General features: G+C 36.0%; 1 protein-coding gene across 10 annotated transcripts in view; it reads right to left on the reverse strand.

Moving 5' to 3' along the window:
• lrrc7 (leucine rich repeat containing 7) overlaps positions 1–18,028 on the reverse strand; it is a 77,605-nt gene that overhangs the window by 33,972 nt on the left and 25,605 nt on the right. For 7 of the 10 annotated variants that reach the window (XM_055051052.1, XM_055051063.1, XM_055051095.1 and 4 more), the window contains exons 2-11: positions 11,784–11,986; positions 8,885–9,002; positions 7,773–7,851; positions 5,957–6,046; positions 4,756–4,812; positions 3,814–3,877; positions 2,752–2,826; positions 2,510–2,654; positions 1,751–1,823; positions 780–797 (exon numbers count right to left, since the gene is read on the reverse strand). In XM_055051052.1, coding sequence (XP_054907027.1) covers positions 780–797; positions 1,751–1,823; positions 2,510–2,654; positions 2,752–2,826; positions 3,814–3,877; positions 4,756–4,812; positions 5,957–6,046; positions 7,773–7,851; positions 8,885–9,002; positions 11,784–11,986 — 922 coding nt within the window. The remainder of the gene's footprint in view (positions 1–779; positions 798–1,750; positions 1,824–2,509; positions 2,655–2,751; positions 2,827–3,813; positions 3,878–4,755; positions 4,813–5,956; positions 6,047–7,772; positions 7,852–8,884; positions 9,003–11,783; positions 11,987–18,028) is intronic. The other 3 variants (XM_055051119.1, XM_055051111.1, XM_055051043.1) reach the window with 1 other exon arrangement.

Consider the following 18,028-nt stretch of genomic DNA (forward strand, 5'->3'; position numbering starts at 1 on the left):
AAGCTCATCCTCTGTCTCGCTGAGAAGTTACTCATGGTTTTGTCTTATTTTATGTGTGGTAAGATATTGACGCTAGGAACCAAAAATACTTGGTGAAATAACTCATAGTAAAATTTTATCACGATATCAGAGCCTGTTTTATGTCAACATTTCATTAAAAGTGATGAAAACATACAAGTTTCACTGCCAGATTATTTATGTTCCATTTATGGAAAAAATATCTTCTTCCAGTGGAACTTGTATCTTTAAATCCAAAATAAGGGATCGTTGAATTAAAATAAGCTCCTATATCTTGTTGAAAAGTTACTGGTAAGTTAGTTTGTGCTAGAAATGTCTAGTTTATGTACTTTGGATCAACATTATCAACTTTTTCTTCTTTGCTCTTTCCTTTGGTTTGTTTTTTTAAAATGTGCTATTTAAATAAAATTACCTTTACCTTTAAAACCTAGACCACAAAAAAAAAAAAAAACTGGTAAGATTTTATTTTTTCAGTACATCCATATATCACTGCAGTAACTTTACATGCAACCATTTTCATTTCGTGTTTTTCAGTAATTTCATTTATCATTTTTAGAGATTAAATCAAAACTTTACAGATGAGGTAATGAGAGAATCGTTTGTTTTTTTTTATTTATATGTTTGCATGTAATTGTTTGGGACAGGAAAAGTTCCCCACATTGGCAGGATGTGGCAGCAAGCGTCGATTCTCTGTATCTGCAGCACGGCTGAACAGCTGTCTCTGAACAAGCCCTCAACTCCAGAAGGCTCGTGTTACTCACCCTTGCTTTGGCTTCGGACTAACGCCACAGCACGGCAGCAAACACAACACACAGACCCCCCCAACCAATCATCAGCCAGCATTACAACACAGCAATAAACAAGATTAACGACCCACCTACTGACCCTCATAAGCTACTGAGAGTCGGCTGAAGGAGGTTTGAAAGTAAAGCAAAGAATACCACTAAGATGCTCATAATCCGTAAACCTTTGCACGTTTTGTCACATCACAAACACAAGTTAAACTTTTTTTAGTGGGATTTGTGCTTATGGTGGCGTATTTAGCCTCTTTTACTTTGAGGCCATGAAATAAAATTTCTCTCAAATAGAACAGCTTCATCTTTCACATCCAACCTTTAAACGTTTGAGCCATTTTGCCACAAAAAAAGAAAACCTGATTTCCTATGTATGAAGTTGGTTCAGAGGCATCAAAAAGGACTAGTAGTTTAATAATCCTGAAGGATTAAGTCTGCACAAAGTGAATAAAGCACAAAAATATTCATTTAAAGTGTTTTTATTGCAACAGAAATATCTTAAAATCTAAACAATATGGGTTTTTTTACATTTAATTAAAAATTGAAGGTAAACAACAATCAAAGAAAAATCTATTTTTGTATGTTTTCAATTATATTTCAATAATCCATATTTAATACAAAACATGTTAGAAGACTGCTTTGCCATAACCCTAATGTTCGTCAGTTGGAGATGAAACTTTAGCTGGGCTATTTCAAAATGTTAGCTTAACTTCAAATTAGAATATTCATGTGGCTCAAATTAGTCGCTCATCATCAGAATAATTTTGGTTTTTACAGGATACAAATGTGTGCCACTTTGTGTCCTTCCATTATTTAACATATCACTAAAAACTTTGACGTTTGTGATGGTAAAATGTGAAAACGTTGAGTGGAGTATGAATGCTGCTGCCAGCTAATGTGACTTCAGCTGAAGAGTCAGATTTGTTTTGGTTTCTTACCTCCCAATGGTGTGAGGCAGTGAGGTCAGCTGGTTGTCATCTACCTTTAGAGTGGTCAGCTTCTTTAGCATTCCTGCAACACATGCAGAAACATCAGTGCAAATTTACACATATGCAGCTAAAAACTTTCATTCCTTTGGCTTTAAAGAGGCAGAATTGTGTGTTTTCCAGGCACGCTGTGTCATTTCACAGCACAATCAAGTAACTATTTTAACTTCAGTTGTTAAAAAATGCTACATAGATCAAATACAATTTAAAATTGCACCTGTCTCTTTAAAAACTCCGCCTTCAGAACGTGATCACAACATGGCTCCTCTATTAACCCTTTAACTACAGTTGTACCAACGTTTCACTGAGAAGTGGCTCCTGTCATGAGATCAGCAGAGTTTCAGTTCCACCAGGTGTTTGCTAATTGCTGCTGGCTAGTCTGAAGGAGCTGAATGGGGGAGGAGCTGCATCCTGAAGGCGGAGCTAAGTCCACCCAGGCGTTCTGGTTGCCATGGAGAGTAAAGGATTTCTCAAACATGCATGAAAGAATCAAACCCTCCAGGTATGTTCTGATGAGCTAACCGTGTTATAACATGATGTACAGATAAAAGATGTACTGCCCCTTTAACATAATTATTTACATAAATTACCACTTAATTTGTTTTAGATAATTATATGCAGATTTGTAGCAGCCTGGCAGAAAATGATACAAGAAGACCAACAGCACTTTTCAGGAACTAGTGTGAATAATAAACAGGTTGATTTTCGTACCTATGGAGTCCGGCAGCTGCTGCAGCATGTTGGAGGACAGCAGCAGATCTTCTAAGGCCTCACAGCCTGAGACGTCACCATCCAACGTCTCAATGCGATTCTTGGCCAAATCCAAGTACCGCAAATGGCGAAGCTTCCCTATAGACTGCAGGAGAGCAGACGTTAGAAGTTAAGGTCTGCTGCAATGTGTCATTTCTACTCCCATGCTCCGACTTTGCTGCAAAACATGAAGGTTGTCTCACCCCAGGTATAGACTGTAGAGAGTTGTTATCCAGCCACAGCTCCTTAAGGCTGTGCATCTGTTCCAACACCTCTGGCTAACAAGATAAAACATGATTTCACATGGTCAAATGCAAATAATGGGAAAAAAACAATAAGCAAATGCATGAAAACGCTGATAATCAAAGAACGCAGCCTGTAAGTCTTTAAAAATACGACAAACATAAAAAAAATACTGGCTTCGCAAAAGTTTGTGATTTTAAAACGGCAAATTAAGTTTTGTGAATTATTCTGCTACCTTCTGGAATAAAATGAGCAAATATCTTTTTACAAATGCAAGAAAACCTTTGAAGAGTTTGTGTCGTTTGGCTCAGAGTAAAGATGGACAGACGCTTTCATAAAACCTTTGTGATGGTTTCTCGGTACAAGTTATTGTGAACCAAATGGTTACATTTATGAAAAAAGAAAAAAAAAGTGCTAGAAATACAAATACAAAAGAGAAGTAAGGATTTCAGTTTAAACTTTTTCAACCTTCTTCACTAAGTACATTAAACAGATAGTTTTAACCTGTCACAATGATGAATACACTCCTTTATTTCTGCATTTAAATTACTGCCCAGCAAGATAAATATTGGGTAATAACTGTCATTTGATGGTATTTCCTAAAACGAGAGAGAAACTCCAGATTTTGTGGAACGATTCTTTTTCTCCTTCAGCATTTCAGGTGAAAAATTGAAGCCAAAAAAAAAAAAAAAGCAACGCACACTGCAATATAATAGTTTCATTTGTTGATTTATTGTCACTTCCAAACGGATTTGTACCTAAAATCTCAGAGCCAAACTTTGGCAGAACTCCCAGCAGTTTTCTTCTTTGTATCTAAACAGATGGTAACTACAGGTTTCCTTTAATCTCAGTGGTTCTCTGTCGTTTCTCCTTTCACTTTTATTTTGTGATGTGTAATTTAATCTGCATTACAACATGAGTGATAATTTAATCTGCATTACAACATGAGTGATAATTTAATCTGCATTACAACATGAGTGATAATTTAATCTGCATTACAACATGAGTGAAGCAGATCTCACCATTTCGGAGAACTCGTTGCTCCCCAGATCCAGCCTCTCCAGCTGTGTCAGTCTGTGGATGGACCTCACCAGAGGGAAAATGGAAACAGTTTTGTGACTTCAGTTTTATTTACACATGAACAAATATTCATGTTCTCACAGTACGATTCCTTATTTTTTAACAATCTGAAATTTGGGGTGCATTCTCAGAAGCAAAACAGTTGAGACGGTTGTATTTCTATATGTGATAGTGATAGAAACATACTAGCACAAGGGTGTCCAAAGTGTGGTCGGAGGGCCATTTGTGGCCCTTGGAGTGATTTTGTGTGGCCGATATAATACAAATTTGGCCTTTCTGTCACAACTTTTTATCTTAAATACAGTAAAAGTTTTACTAACAGAATTTATTTTACGACAAAAATGTTAAGTATTTGTTTCTTCACAACCAAAAGTCTATGTAGAGCCTTTTACTAAGAAAATCAGTTTTCTTAGTCTAAGAAAACTGATTTTTCTTAGACTAAGTCAAGTTTTATTTAATTTATTTAACTGGACTGGCTTACTATAGCAAGAGTTATGAAATGCTAACTTAAATCTTTTTCTTACAACGGAATAAATTTGCTTGATCAAACCCAAATGAAATTTCTTCTGATACAGAAAATGTCCCAAAATAATTTTAAAGTTTTGGATATACAATAAATAATATCCTTTTTTTTTTTTTTTTTTTTTTTTTTTTTTTTTTTTTTTTACAAAAAAACAACAAGAAAGTCAGGCAATTTGCTTCAATGTATTTTAATGTTTCTATTATTAATTTAAGTTCGGACATCCCAATAGTATTAGATAGTAATATTTATTTAAGTTTCTTTCTGTTTGAGAGCTGCAGAACTATTGCTATTTTAAATCTGTCTGTCTATTTCTCTTAAACACACATATTAAGGTATATATATATATGTTATCCCGTCTTACTTTGGCATGGTTTTCAGGTGGTTCTCTCTCAGCTCCAGAATCCGTAATTTGGAGAGCCTGAATAACAAAAGCCGAAACTTAATTCCTTTCATTTGCATTCAGATGCAACAGTAGGAAATACAAAAAAGGACTAAAATAAAAATAAGATCAAGTTTTGAGTAGGAAATACAAAATACAAAAACATACCTAGCAAAAAAAAAAGTGTTTGATTTTTTGTTTTCAACAAATATCGTCACCAATGGAGTTAAAAAAAAGAGTTAATTTGTTACATGTAATCAAAATAAGTTTATCAAATGTAATTTATTTATGTTTGTGTAACATCACAACTTAATGATCTTGGATAAATATCATTTGAATGAGATCAACTGTTTTTTCTGTTTTCTCAAAAAAATAAAAGCAAACCAAGAAAAAGAAAGAGTGCAGTAATAACACAAGTATATAGAGAAAAACAAATTTTCACTGAAAAAAGAAGCTGTATAAATTATAAATCAGAAGCAAAATCCCACAACATTTCCACCGTCATATTTAATAATGCTTCCTAAAATATAAGCTTTAAAATTATCCTTAAGGGCATAAATCTCATGCATATCCTCCACATCTTCAGAAAGATGCAAAACACAAAATTAAAAGCTCTATGAAACTGTCTTTGATTGTAAATAAATGTTTAATCCCCACCAAAACCCTCCACAAAAAAACACATTTACACCTAAAACCTCAAAATCTTAAATATTTTCAGACTAGTTTCCACTGCAAATGTCTTATTACACTGAAAATAAGACAAAACTAAATTACAAGTGACTTTTCAGGAAGATATAGGAGTTTGTTTTAAGTCAATAATTCCTTGATATTGATTAAAAATTATTATTTAATTATAACATGTTTCCATGTTAAATCTGCCAGTGGAAATGGAACTGGGTTGCTAGGTAACGGGTTGGGATGCGGTTGCTAGGTGACGGGTTGGGATGCGGTTGCTAGGTGACGGGTTGGGATGGGGTTGCTAGGTGACGTATCGGCCATTGATTGTGGAATAAACGGCCAATGGAACGTTTTAATCAATATTAAGGAATTATTGATGAAATAAATAAAACAAGCTCGTGCTTCTTGATGAAGTTACTTAACGCATTTCTAATGCACTGAGGCGTTTGCACTAAAAGCTGGACATAATTTCTTTATTTCGTGTTTGTGCAGCGCATCAATTCACCTGCCAAAGTTAGAGGGCAGATACTCCAGGAAGGCATCATTCAAGAAGAGCTGGGTCAGATTCAGGAGCTGCGTGAAACCATCTGGGAGTCTTAAAAGAGAGAAATTCAATGAAAAACAACAGAAGAGGAAACTAAAGACAGCAACCTGGACAATGTGCTCGACTGGAGCCTTTCACACATGCTAGCAGGAGCAGCTAACCACTGCTGGCCTGCAGATGACTCATCTGCTGCACAAGTGCAGCACAGAGACACACAAGACGCATTTTCCTCTGCAGCATTCTTCACTCCAACATCACAGAACAGCAGTAATTACAGCACACACCTGAGACTCCAGCGATAACCGTGTTTACCTCCTGTAAATATGTAGCTCTGATGAGTGGACATAACATGATGCACAGCGTCTGGATATATTTATTAAGTATTATGATGCGTCTCGCTTGGGCAGTAAAAGTGGAGAAAAAGCCTATGTTTTAGAATCTATTGGATTTTTTGATTAATTTGGGTTCAGACAAAAGCGCTGCCATTAAATCAAATTTTTCACATGAAAAATAAAATACTCCAGTAATTTTTACAATTAAACCATCACCTTAAGCAGGAGTAAGTTAAACATCTTCTTTTTACAGCAATCAAAAGTTTTTACTAAAATTTTGAGAATTTGTTTTTGATTATGATTCTGAACTTTGACTAGGCCACCTCCAAATATTTAGTTCCTGATACAAAATGCATGTTGGTAAAATAAAAGATCACTTGAGACCTAAATCAGTCAAAGATAGGTACATAAATAAATGTTGAAATTAAATCAAAAAAGGTTTCAATCTAATTTTATTTAAAAAAATAACCAACAATCGGGTTATTTAAATTTAATTAAAGGGATTTTAAAAACCTACAGTTTAGATCAGGCAAGAACAAAGTTAGTTTATTTGTAATTTTCTCAGGTTTTATTAAAAGTTCAAGATAATGTATGGATAATTAAATGCATGAAGTTTAATTGTAATTTAGTAACTTCCCCATGAAAAAATTTTTTTTTATATAAACTCTGTAGTTTATTCCTTAAAGAAACAATTTAGATTGTAAACTAAAGTTGGCCAACTCAACTCATTATCCTAGCAGAAAGGAACAAGTTGTTCAGTTAAATGTTTTTATTAATTTATTATTATTTAAATTAATATAGATTTTAAAAAGTGCTAGTTCCATGTAACAAGACATTTTCCATGTTGGAAGTTAAATAATTTGCACTTTTTCATCAATATTGAGGAATTATTTAAGCTCCTTTAAAAGTTATTTAAAATTTAATTTTGTCTTATTTCAGGTGCACTAATAAATTTACACTAGAAACTGGACCAGATATAGTATTTGTGTTTTAGGAAACTGGAATTAAATTTTTTTAAATTCATTTTTTATCTGAACTGAAAACCTTGAGAATTAAATCAACTAACTACAAAGAATCCAAGTCAAAAGCTGCTTCACTTTTTTCTCGTAATTGTCAATCCTTGCTCTCATTTGTGATTTTACTGTACACAATGCGGACATTGTAGTTTTTTAGGGCGCTTTTAAAAACTTTGTAAACCCTGCGGCGGATCCATACTTCAGTATCAAGGTTATAAGTGTACAGATTTTACGTCTACAAGCTTCAAAGAAACATATTTTCCTTCAGGAAGTTAAAGAAACTTATTGTAAGGAGACTTCTGAGTTAGTTAGCAAGACTTTCCCCAAGCTGCTCAGTAGAAGCATCACAGTAAGTTGCAGTATTTTCAGTCAAACCAGGATAAAGAGAAAGATTCAGGTTTGTAAAGACAGAAATTATTTGGATCTTACTTGGTAATGGGGTTGACGCTGGCTTCTACCACAGACAGGCCTTTACAGCATTTTATGTTATCTGGAAACTCCTGGATTCCTGTTGGTGTGAATAATAATATTAAGTTCCAATCAATTCAAGATCCCGCCCCAATCTTCCAAAAAGCTGCTGGCTAATGATAATTAGCATTGATTTCAAGTTATCAATATAACGCTCTGAAGCGTAAAAGTATGCCTGTTATATAAAATTAAAAGGGACGCAGTGCTTTGCAACAGTACAACAACTAGATAACAAGGTCAGAAAGAAAACCACGAGAGCAAAGACAGTAGGCTACTTATGCTAGCATGACTGAGAACCTTGACATGTGGAGGTGCCAAAGTATTCTGTGTGTTTTGGTTCAGTTACAAAAATAAAAGAGGAAACATAAACACAAACTCTGACAAATCTTCAGTAGAGCAGGTGTTTTAATCAGCGCATTAACCACCGCTCTGTTAGCTTAGCTATTAGCAGCTAATCTACCACACACGCATTGCTTATCAATAGTCACAAAACAAACATCAAACCCAAAAACATAAAGCTGTGAGGTACTGAATGCAGTAAATTAGTCGTACCAACATCTCCGGTTTTCAATTAGTTAACGGAGTCGTTCTATTACCAGTAAAAGTCTCGTCTCTTTGTCCTCCAAATTTCTGTGCATGCACAAAATTTACGGATGTAAACAATAACATGCAAGGGGTCAATATCACATTTCAGCAATAAGGCAATTCAAAGTGCTTTAAATGAAAAAAGAAGTGAACAACATCCTAGAGCCACCAATTGTGAAACTAGTAGCAAACGTTACATTTTGTTGAGCGCCATCATCAAAAACATCGTTACACTTCAAAATGTGGTCGTTGTTTCATTTATTATGATTCTAAAGAAACTCTAAAAAGGTGGGTTTTCAGGTATAGATTTAAAGGAGCTCAGTGTTTCAGCAGTTTTTAGGTTTTCTGGAAGTTTGTTCCAGATTTGTGGTTCATAGAAGACGAATGTCAATGATGTTTGGTTCCAGAACCAGAAGACCAGAAAGCTTTGGAAGGTTAATATAACAACAGCAGTAAATTTAGCCGACTTATTTGTTTTTGCACCTTACCGTTTTTACTAATGTCCAACTCTTTGAGGTTAACCAAACTGGCGATGGTGGTGGGAAGATTGGAAAGGTCGTTATCGGGCAAACTTAGCTTCTTCAGAGCCTGGCACTGGAAGAGTTGCTGTGAGAGAAAACAATGGAGAACAAAAGAATATTTTAATTGCATGAAAAAGTCAAACAGACATCAAACAGAACGCCACATAACCAGACAGAGTACTGAAAGTTTGCTGCAGGCTTGGATAAGCTGGTCTGTTTAACTGCTTCTTCCCATAAATAATGCAGATTTAATTTTCCCCATACAGTTGCCCTGGAGGACGAAAGAGTAATAAAAAGAAGCAGCATTCAGTATCATGTATGAGGAAATGCAGCAAACATAATGGTAAAAAGAGCATTGATGAAAATTTTAAAGGGTTTAAATTTTCTAAATACTATGAAAAGATTGTTTAAGAAACCAAATATGTTGTATCACTGAAAATTAATTCATAAAAACTCAGTTTTGCCTCAGTGGAGTTAAAACATATTTTAGTAATCATATTAAAATGTTGAGTATTACAGAATACAAACAGATTCCCTAAAAACAAGTGAAAAAATGTCTCACTAAAAGGCACAAACCAAAATTTCAACTGGGATCTTCAAACCACCAACAGATTTTGATCATTTTAACATTTGGTTGGTTTTTCTTCCACAGCAATTCATAATTCTCTGAATTTGTTTCTCCCAGCAGGGAGAATATAATCCATTTCGGCACATAAAATAAATTTTCCAGAGATGAGAAACCAATATGCACATCGACACATATGCAAAAATGCCCAAATCACTCAAATCACTGTGGAAGAAAGCAGAACTGAAATTTAGAGGAAATAAAGAGTTATTTAACAAGCGACCGGACTGACAAAATGTTCTGATACATAAACAACTTTTTTACAATCTTGAGTTGTTTATAAAAATGCTACATAAACCAAATCTGACTTTGTAATTTAAAGCCTTAAATTTGGGCTCTGTCTCTTTAAGAAGCTTCTGTTCTTTCTGAAACTCCGCCTTCGGGAAGTCATGGCTCCTCTGTTAACCCTCCATCAACATTTTTCCCAGCGTTTCTCTGACAAGTAGCTCGTATAACAATCTCAGCTGATGAATGTTTCCACCAGGTGTTTGCTAATTGCTGCTGGCTAGTCTGAAGGAGTTTGTCTCAGGTGTTTTTGCACAGATTAAAAGCTGCTGCGGTTGTTAAAGGATTTCTCAAATATGCATGTATTTGATGAAGGAATCACGTTATGATGTAGAGCTAAAAAATGTTGATTTTCCATAATACTTTCCCTTTAAATAGAAAACATATTGGTTGATGTCGTGGACAAATCAAACGTCTGTATTAATTTGATTTGTCCAAATCTTAGCAGCATCACCACAGTCACATCTTCAGCAACTGAAATAAGTGAAAATGATGGCTCACACCGGGCCATACTCAAACACATGACAAGGCCTGTCCAACTCACTTATAAAGGCCCATCAATCAGCGGCGAAACACAATCTTGGCACACGTCGTCACGGCCGAGCAGACTCTTTATTTATTCAGTTAAATGCATGTTTGGCCTGCCTCTCACAGAGACCTATTAGTTGGTCTCCATCCAAGTAGGCTAAATTTAGAAATCCAATTCACCATCTTTGTCATTTAAACCAGGACAGAATACCAATACATGTGACAGCCCGTTTATAAACAGCACCTTTAATTCTCCTTGAGATATTAGAAGGCCGTTTAGTCGCTGCTCGACCTGCAGGGCGCCGAGCCTTGTGCCGAGCTAACGGGTCCCACAGTTCATCAAGTCTCAGAACGCGTTTAACTGGGACTTCTTGTGATGAAGCGTTTTTTATTTTTTGTTTTATTTAACCAGGAAAGTGCCGTCCTAATTAAAAACCTCTTTCTCAAAAGACTCCTGGATAATAAACAGCAAATGTTACTCAATTAATTTCTCTTTTTAAAAAAAAAAAAAAAAAAAAAAGCATTCCCTCCTCACCAACCCCCAATTCTGTGTGTGAAAATGGGACACTACTGCAAAAACCACAAAATCCTACTGAGTACTTTTGGTATAAATTCTAGTGCAAATATCTAAGTACACTTAGATATTGGGCTCTGTCTCTTTAAGGAGAAAAAAAAAACAGCTACAGGCTTGTTTTAAGTCAATAATTCCTTAACATTGATCAAAAGATGCTTCGCTCTTTTATAACAAGACATATTTCCATAACTATTCTTTTTCATCAATTTTAAGGAATTACTGACTCAACACAAGCGCCTCTGTCTTGCTGACGTGTCGCCTTATTTCAAGTGTACCAAGATATTTGCACTGAACCAAACACACTTGGAAAGATTTCGACTCTTGACTAACAATCTGAGATTAAAGTGAAGATTCAGTGATAAAAGTCAGAATTCTGAAAAGAAAATTGAGAAAAAAACTCAAAACCCTGAGAAAAAAGTTCCTGAAACTTAAATTCAGTCAGTATAACGTCACTTTACAGCAACCTGAAGGTTGAATAACCGAAATAATTCAGCAGCACAAATGGATTCCAGAATTAAAAATGTAGCTTCAGTTGTTCATATGTGATTTTCAATTACAAAATGATTACCGTATTTTCCGGACTATAGAGGCACATTATTACAATTTAAAAAAAACAAAAGAAACTGGAAACATACATGTATAAGCCGCACCTGGCTATTAGCCGCATAGTTCAAAGGGAAAGTAGTAGCGGCTTATAGTCCAAAAAATACAGTAAATGCAATAAATCAAAGACATTAATTGAAATATTGCCACAAATCAAGATAAAAGTAAGATACTTGTAAGATGACTTTATACAAAATGTTTTTAGATCGAGAAGCAGAAACCGGAGCAAAACCAGGTGAACAGGTGCTCACCTTGGGTAGTTCTTCGATCTGGTTGGCGTCCAGGTAGAGTTCCTCCAAGGTTCTCTCGAAGCTGAATATTTCCTTTGGGACCTGCTGAAGGCTGCAGTGAGAGTAGTCCAGCACTGAGATCACTTCCTCTTCACCACGGAAACAGCGGCACGGCACCAGCCGGCCAATCAGCTTCCGTTTGGTGGTCATCTCCAGACACTGCACTGTAAAAACCAAGAGATGGGAGGTGTTTAATTTTATACATTTATGTCAAAATATAATCATAAAAAAGGTTGAGATGGTGTTAAAAACCATAAGTTATATTTGAGTTAAAAAAAATAAAAAAATAAACAAAAAAAGGAACACTTTGACTCTAAAATAAAAAATGAATCTTTACTCTTTCATTCAGTGCAAATTCTCACATTAAAATTATTATTATTAAAATACAACAATCACATTGGGATTCTTTCTTGGTGATAATAATCTGGGATTAGCTCTTAGTAACAGTACACTGCAAAAACACATAATCTTACCAAGTCATTTGGGTTTAGTTTGCAGAGCAAACATCTTAGTACACTTTAAAAAATAACTAAATTACAACTAATTTTCCAGCATAATTTAAGAGATTGTTTTAAATAAATAATTCCTTTATGTTGATGAAGAAGTTTCAATTACACTGGCAGATTATTTCATTTATAATGTGGAAACAATATTTTGTTACAAGTGAAATAATTTGCCAGTGGAATAAGTACTTTAAAAAAAATTTAACTGGTTATTAACCAACTCTGGTTTTAACAGGATAAAACTTTTAATGAAGTTTTTAGTGTAAAAACCCCCAAATACTTCTCTTTTTTTTAAAAGTTTGAGCCAGTGTTTGAGGATTTGAGTGACACAGAACAAAAATTTGGTCGTATAATTTATGACTTTTTCTCTAAAGCCGCAGTGTATAACTTTCATAAAAACATATTTGTTACCTATTGAAACTGTCACTTTGTCATAATAACAACATGAGACGGAAAACCTGTGGAAAACATCAATCTCTAGGTAGCGTTCTCCCAATGCTAACTGGAAATAACCAATCGGAGACAGGAGGCGGATCTTAGCGCTGTCAATCACTCTCACGCTCGCCCCCTCACTTATTCTTTGCTAAGCTGCAGCTCACAACATAACCTGCTATGAGTGCTTACGCTAGATAGCATTGCCACTGATGATGTAAGTTGTTCCTCCACCATTAAAACACTGAGCAGCGCATACACAAGCATGACTGATAGTGTTGAGACCCTTTTCACAGATTACCTTTCTCACAACCTGGTGACAGTTTTAATAAATACGAGCTCACTGCAGCTTTAACAGAGGAAACAAAGTGAACTCAACCTTCAGGGCTTCAAAGTGAAATCAAAATGTATTTGAGAGCCTGAAATGAGGCGTAAAACTGGGAAACAGATGCATGACGGAGAAAACCGCCGCAAACCAGCAGTTACCCGGCTCAAAGCAGGCTGAGGCTCGACTCCTCGACAGACAATCGCTCCTTTCATGCAACAAGCCGTATAATTAGACCAGAGATATAATTAAAATAGATCTTTTGTGATTCTGTGACAACATCACTCTGTTCCACAACTGTGTTTGAAAAGCTGCTGGCTGAATGGCAGAAGTAGGCTAAGCATGCATATTAACAACCTCCAGCGGGGATTCATCACCAAGAGTTATCGCTTCACGCCCAGAACGCTCACAAAACCCAAACGGCTTTAATCTTTTGAACAGAACAACGGTCGAATCATGTCCAAGTTTGGATTTTGATCATCAGATGTGAAGAAGAAGGAATCATGGGGGCAAAAGACGAAGACGCAGCTCGACTTCTTCCTTAACTGCAAGCAGCGTCAGTGTCGGCGTCGAACCCGGAGATTTACTGCTTGGATAAACGTGGAAACTGTTGACTTGCTGGACCATCTGAAAAAAAGATTTTTCTCTAGTTTTCAGTACAAGTAACCTAGTTAAATTGACATAAGACAAAATTAACTTACAGGAGACTTTCAGGAAGAAATATGAGCTTGTTTTCATTCAAGTTTTAGTTTAATTAGTCAATAATAACTTTGATGATTTAGTGATCCGCCTGTCTCCAGTTTGTTCACTTATATCCTATCAAGCATTTGCTAAATCCATCTACACTGAAAAAACATTAAACCTTATAAAAAATGTCTAGTTTTTAGTGCAAATATCTCAGTACACTTGAAATAAGACAAAACCAATTGTTTTGTCTTATTTCAAGACAAATTATTTCAAGACTAATTAATTTTGCTAATTAGACAAAACTAATTAACATGCAATTTTTCAACAAGATGTAGGGGCTTATCAGAGGCAGGAATTCCTTAAAATTGTAGAAAAAGTTATAATTCCACTGGCAGATCAATTCAGTTACAATGAAATATTTTTCACATGTTGTAAGTGAATTTATCTGACAATGGAGCGAATACTTTTTCATCAAATTAAGGAAGCGACAGAATCTTCACAAAGATGCAATTCATAATCAAGTTGCCACTGGCGCAAACCATGAAGAAGACAACGACAGGAAGAAGCAGAAGGATCATAAATTGAGTTACTTATTTTATGTAAACACCACAATTACAGATTATGGTTTTTTTTCAACATTAGGGAAATATTTACAAAGTATTAATGGAAACACAGATAGAGTCTGAATGTAGCTAAACATTAATACAAGGCTTTTTTGCCTTATACCTCATGCACTGCAAATAAATGGCAACTTATTAACTTATTACATTATTAACCATTTACTGCTTAATAATGTTTCTGATGCAACAAAAAGAGGGACTTTTTAAGAAAATACAGGGCAACAAAGACAGAAAACAGGCAAGTAGGGCATTCATCAGAGAGGACAGAGAGAGCGAAAGTAAAACTGAAGGAGCAGCAATGCAGCATCACAGCAACTGGAGCATTCGCCCTCCGGAATATTTCACAGAGAACAAAGCAGATCCTGACAGAAAAGCAGCAGCTGCTGCGAGAAGAACTGAAACAACAGAACAGCTCAACAAGATGTCAAAACTCTGCAACAGAGAAGAACCTCCTGAGTGAACCGAAGCTTTTATTGGAGAAACAAAGAACCAAAAACCTCAAGTAAAAGTAGAACTGCTTCAACATATTTTTACTCAAGAAATCACTCAAGTAAGAGTAAAAAAGTATTTGATAAAACATCGACACAAGTACTGAGTAGCTGATCAAATGATCAACCATTTGATCATCAGACGGAACAAAGTGGAAATTTCGGTGATTTAAGGACCAAAATTACAATCATTCAAATAAGTAGCAAAAAAATAACAAAATAAGGCAAAATGTTCCAGTTGAGTTTCTTTCAATAAAAAACTTGTGAGAAACTGCAGGTGTTTGTGTCTGGTGAATATTTGGTTAACTCGTTTGTTTTTCACTCAGTGGGTAGAAAATCCAGACATTTCACTCAACCAAGAGTAGAGATACTTCATAATAAAATCACTCAAGTAAAAGGAAAAAAAAAACTCTAATATTTGTGTGATTCTGTAAATATAGGTCAGATCACAAATAAACTGCAACTGATGTAGAAAACTGAACTAATTTGAAGTCCCGATTTTGAGCTCAAACGGAAAATTTTGAGGAAAAAAGCTCAACGAAAGCGTGTTAGCAGTTAGCATTTCCACATCTTTGTACTTCCTGTTTGTCCCCTCCGGTGATCTTTCACCCTTATCTTTGCTTTTCAAAGCAAATGCTCCTTCCTGTGTGTGTCCTGCCCTGCAGCAGCCTGACGGGGTGAACTCCCCTGGGCGCCACGGCAGCCGCCGCTTCACGTGCGGCCCTGTTGTTGCCACAGTAACTGCTGCCATGGAGACCGTCTCCCAGGAGCCGGGTGTATTTTTATTCACTCCCTCTGTCATAAAACAGGAGCGCTCACTCAGTGGGCGACCGCTCCACATTCGGTGGCGCTTAAAGTAGAGCCGGCCACACCAGACGCTTTTATAGCACCTGAATCATCAGAGCTGAGCCGGGCTCCTGCAATCACTCACAATTAAACCATCACACACGCACGCACGCACGCACGCACGCACGCACGCACGCACGCACGCACGCACACACACACACACACACACACACACACACACACACACACACACACACACACACACAAGACTCTGAGAGAACCACAGGCATCCAGCTCACTTACTTTATGATTTCTTGTGATAGTGACAGCGAGGATAAAAATGAAACTCCAATGAGAAACGGATGAATCGGTGAGGCATGCGGTTTGTTTGGCATGCGGTTTGTTTGTTCTGTCTGGTTGCATCGAGTGGACAAACCAGGTGACAAATAGACAAGGGCCGAGACCGAACGGAGAGAGAGCTGCTCCGGAATGCAGAGGTGTGATGATTTTTATTAGTTTAGAAATCGCTGCAAGCCAGTCGTTGCTCACCCACTCCTGCCCTTATCTCCTGTCAGATCTCAAACTACTAATTTTAACACCGCTGAGTCAAAGTGACTCCACTGAGGTTTATTTCATGTAGCACAAGTTAGGAAATTACATTTGTGAACTGCTTCAGGACCACGGACAGGTGTGTTAGCATGTTATCATACGACATTAAATTTTATTGCAAAGGTTTCTTCACATCAGATCTGGTTAGTACAGAAGAGGATGAGGGCCTCTGGGGGAAAATATATATATATTTTTCTGAGAATTATGTTTATTTCTGAATTGTGGAAATTTTTCCCAAAATTCTGGCTTTGATCTCAGAATTCTGGCTTTGATCTCAGAATTCTGATTTTGAATTCTGATGTTAATTTCAAATTTTCTCAGAATTCTGCCTTTGATTACAAAATTCTAACTTAAATCTTGGAATTCCTACTTTTTTTCCCCCTCAGAAGTCCAACTTTCCTCTTGTCGGAATTCCGACTTTCTCAGAATTCTGCCTTTGATCTCAAAATTCTGAAATTCTGATTTTGAGTTCAGAATTGTAACTTTTTTTCTAAGAATTCGAATGTTAATTTCAAATATTCTCAAATTTCTGCAAAATTTTTACTTTAATCTCCAAATTTTGACTTTTCTTGCCTCAGAAAAGAAGACATCTGGTTATATCCAGATGCAGTAATAATTTAAATAGGAAATTCAACTTTCCTGTTGTTGGAATTCCAACTTTCTCAGAATCCTCACGATAATTTCAGAATTTGGTCAATTTTTATCAGAATTTTGCCTCAAAATTCGGACTTCAATTCTGAGAAATTGAAGTCAGAATTCTGAGACTAAAGTCAAGATAGCCAGAATGATTATTTTCTTTTTTTCATCCATTGTTTGGGTTTATACGCTGACACAATGTCAGTAAAAGTAGTTTTGGTTGAAGACAAATTCATGGCCCGACCCCTGCAAAAACAAAACAGAAGAAGACACGTCTTTCATGAAAAATGAGCTGGAATGTCTTTCGCTTTTTTAAGAGAAATAATTTTCCTCGTGGAATCAAAACCCAGTCCGAGGGAACCAGGATCAGCTGGTCCGCTCCGGCAGGCAGCGAGGCTCCAGGTGGCACGTCTATAAAAACTCAATGACCCTCAAAGCACCGCGTCTAAAAATAACAACGAGCCGACGCCACAGAAAGCAGAGCAGCTGACAGCTACCTGCCCCTAAAATATGGCAATAAATTATGGTCAAACGCACAAATGAACAAATGCATGAAACATTAAAATTGGTCAAACCGTTTCTCAGACTTCAGGTTGTAAAGTGAGGTAAAAGTTTGGGATGATTCTACTTTGAGTGGCTAGAAGCAATAAATAATTTAGCAACAACTATTATCAAGCTATGCTAACATATTTAGCTATTCTGGTTCAAAAGCTGCCAAAGTTTTCTGTTACTCTGTTTCTGTGGTGATGGGATTTGCTGAAGTTTCTTCTGTTCTACAGGAAAAAATATTACAAGCAAGAGTAACGGTGCATTTTGTGAATGATTATTGTCTTTATTGTGTTATTGCACATGTATGTTTTTAGCATTTTCCAGATAATTATGAGAAAAAACAGATGAAACAATAAAATATTGAAATGCTGGAAAGTTTGTACCAATAAAAACGAAGGCTGGAATTAAAGTGTATGAACGTACATTTTCCAGCAGATTTGTGAGATTTGGACTTTAGATATTATTGTTTGGAAACCATATGCGTCTACATAAAGATACAATCAAAATTTATGAAACCAGAAATCGAAGAAAAAAACAAAACCTGAATTTAAGTCTCATTTTCAGCAGCAAT

Source organism: Poeciliopsis prolifica, unplaced genomic scaffold (genome assembly GCF_027474105.1).
Source record: "Poeciliopsis prolifica strain line A6 unplaced genomic scaffold, Auburn_PproV2 SCAFFOLD002, whole genome shotgun sequence".
Classification (NCBI taxonomy): domain Eukaryota; kingdom Metazoa; phylum Chordata; class Actinopteri; order Cyprinodontiformes; family Poeciliidae; genus Poeciliopsis; species Poeciliopsis prolifica.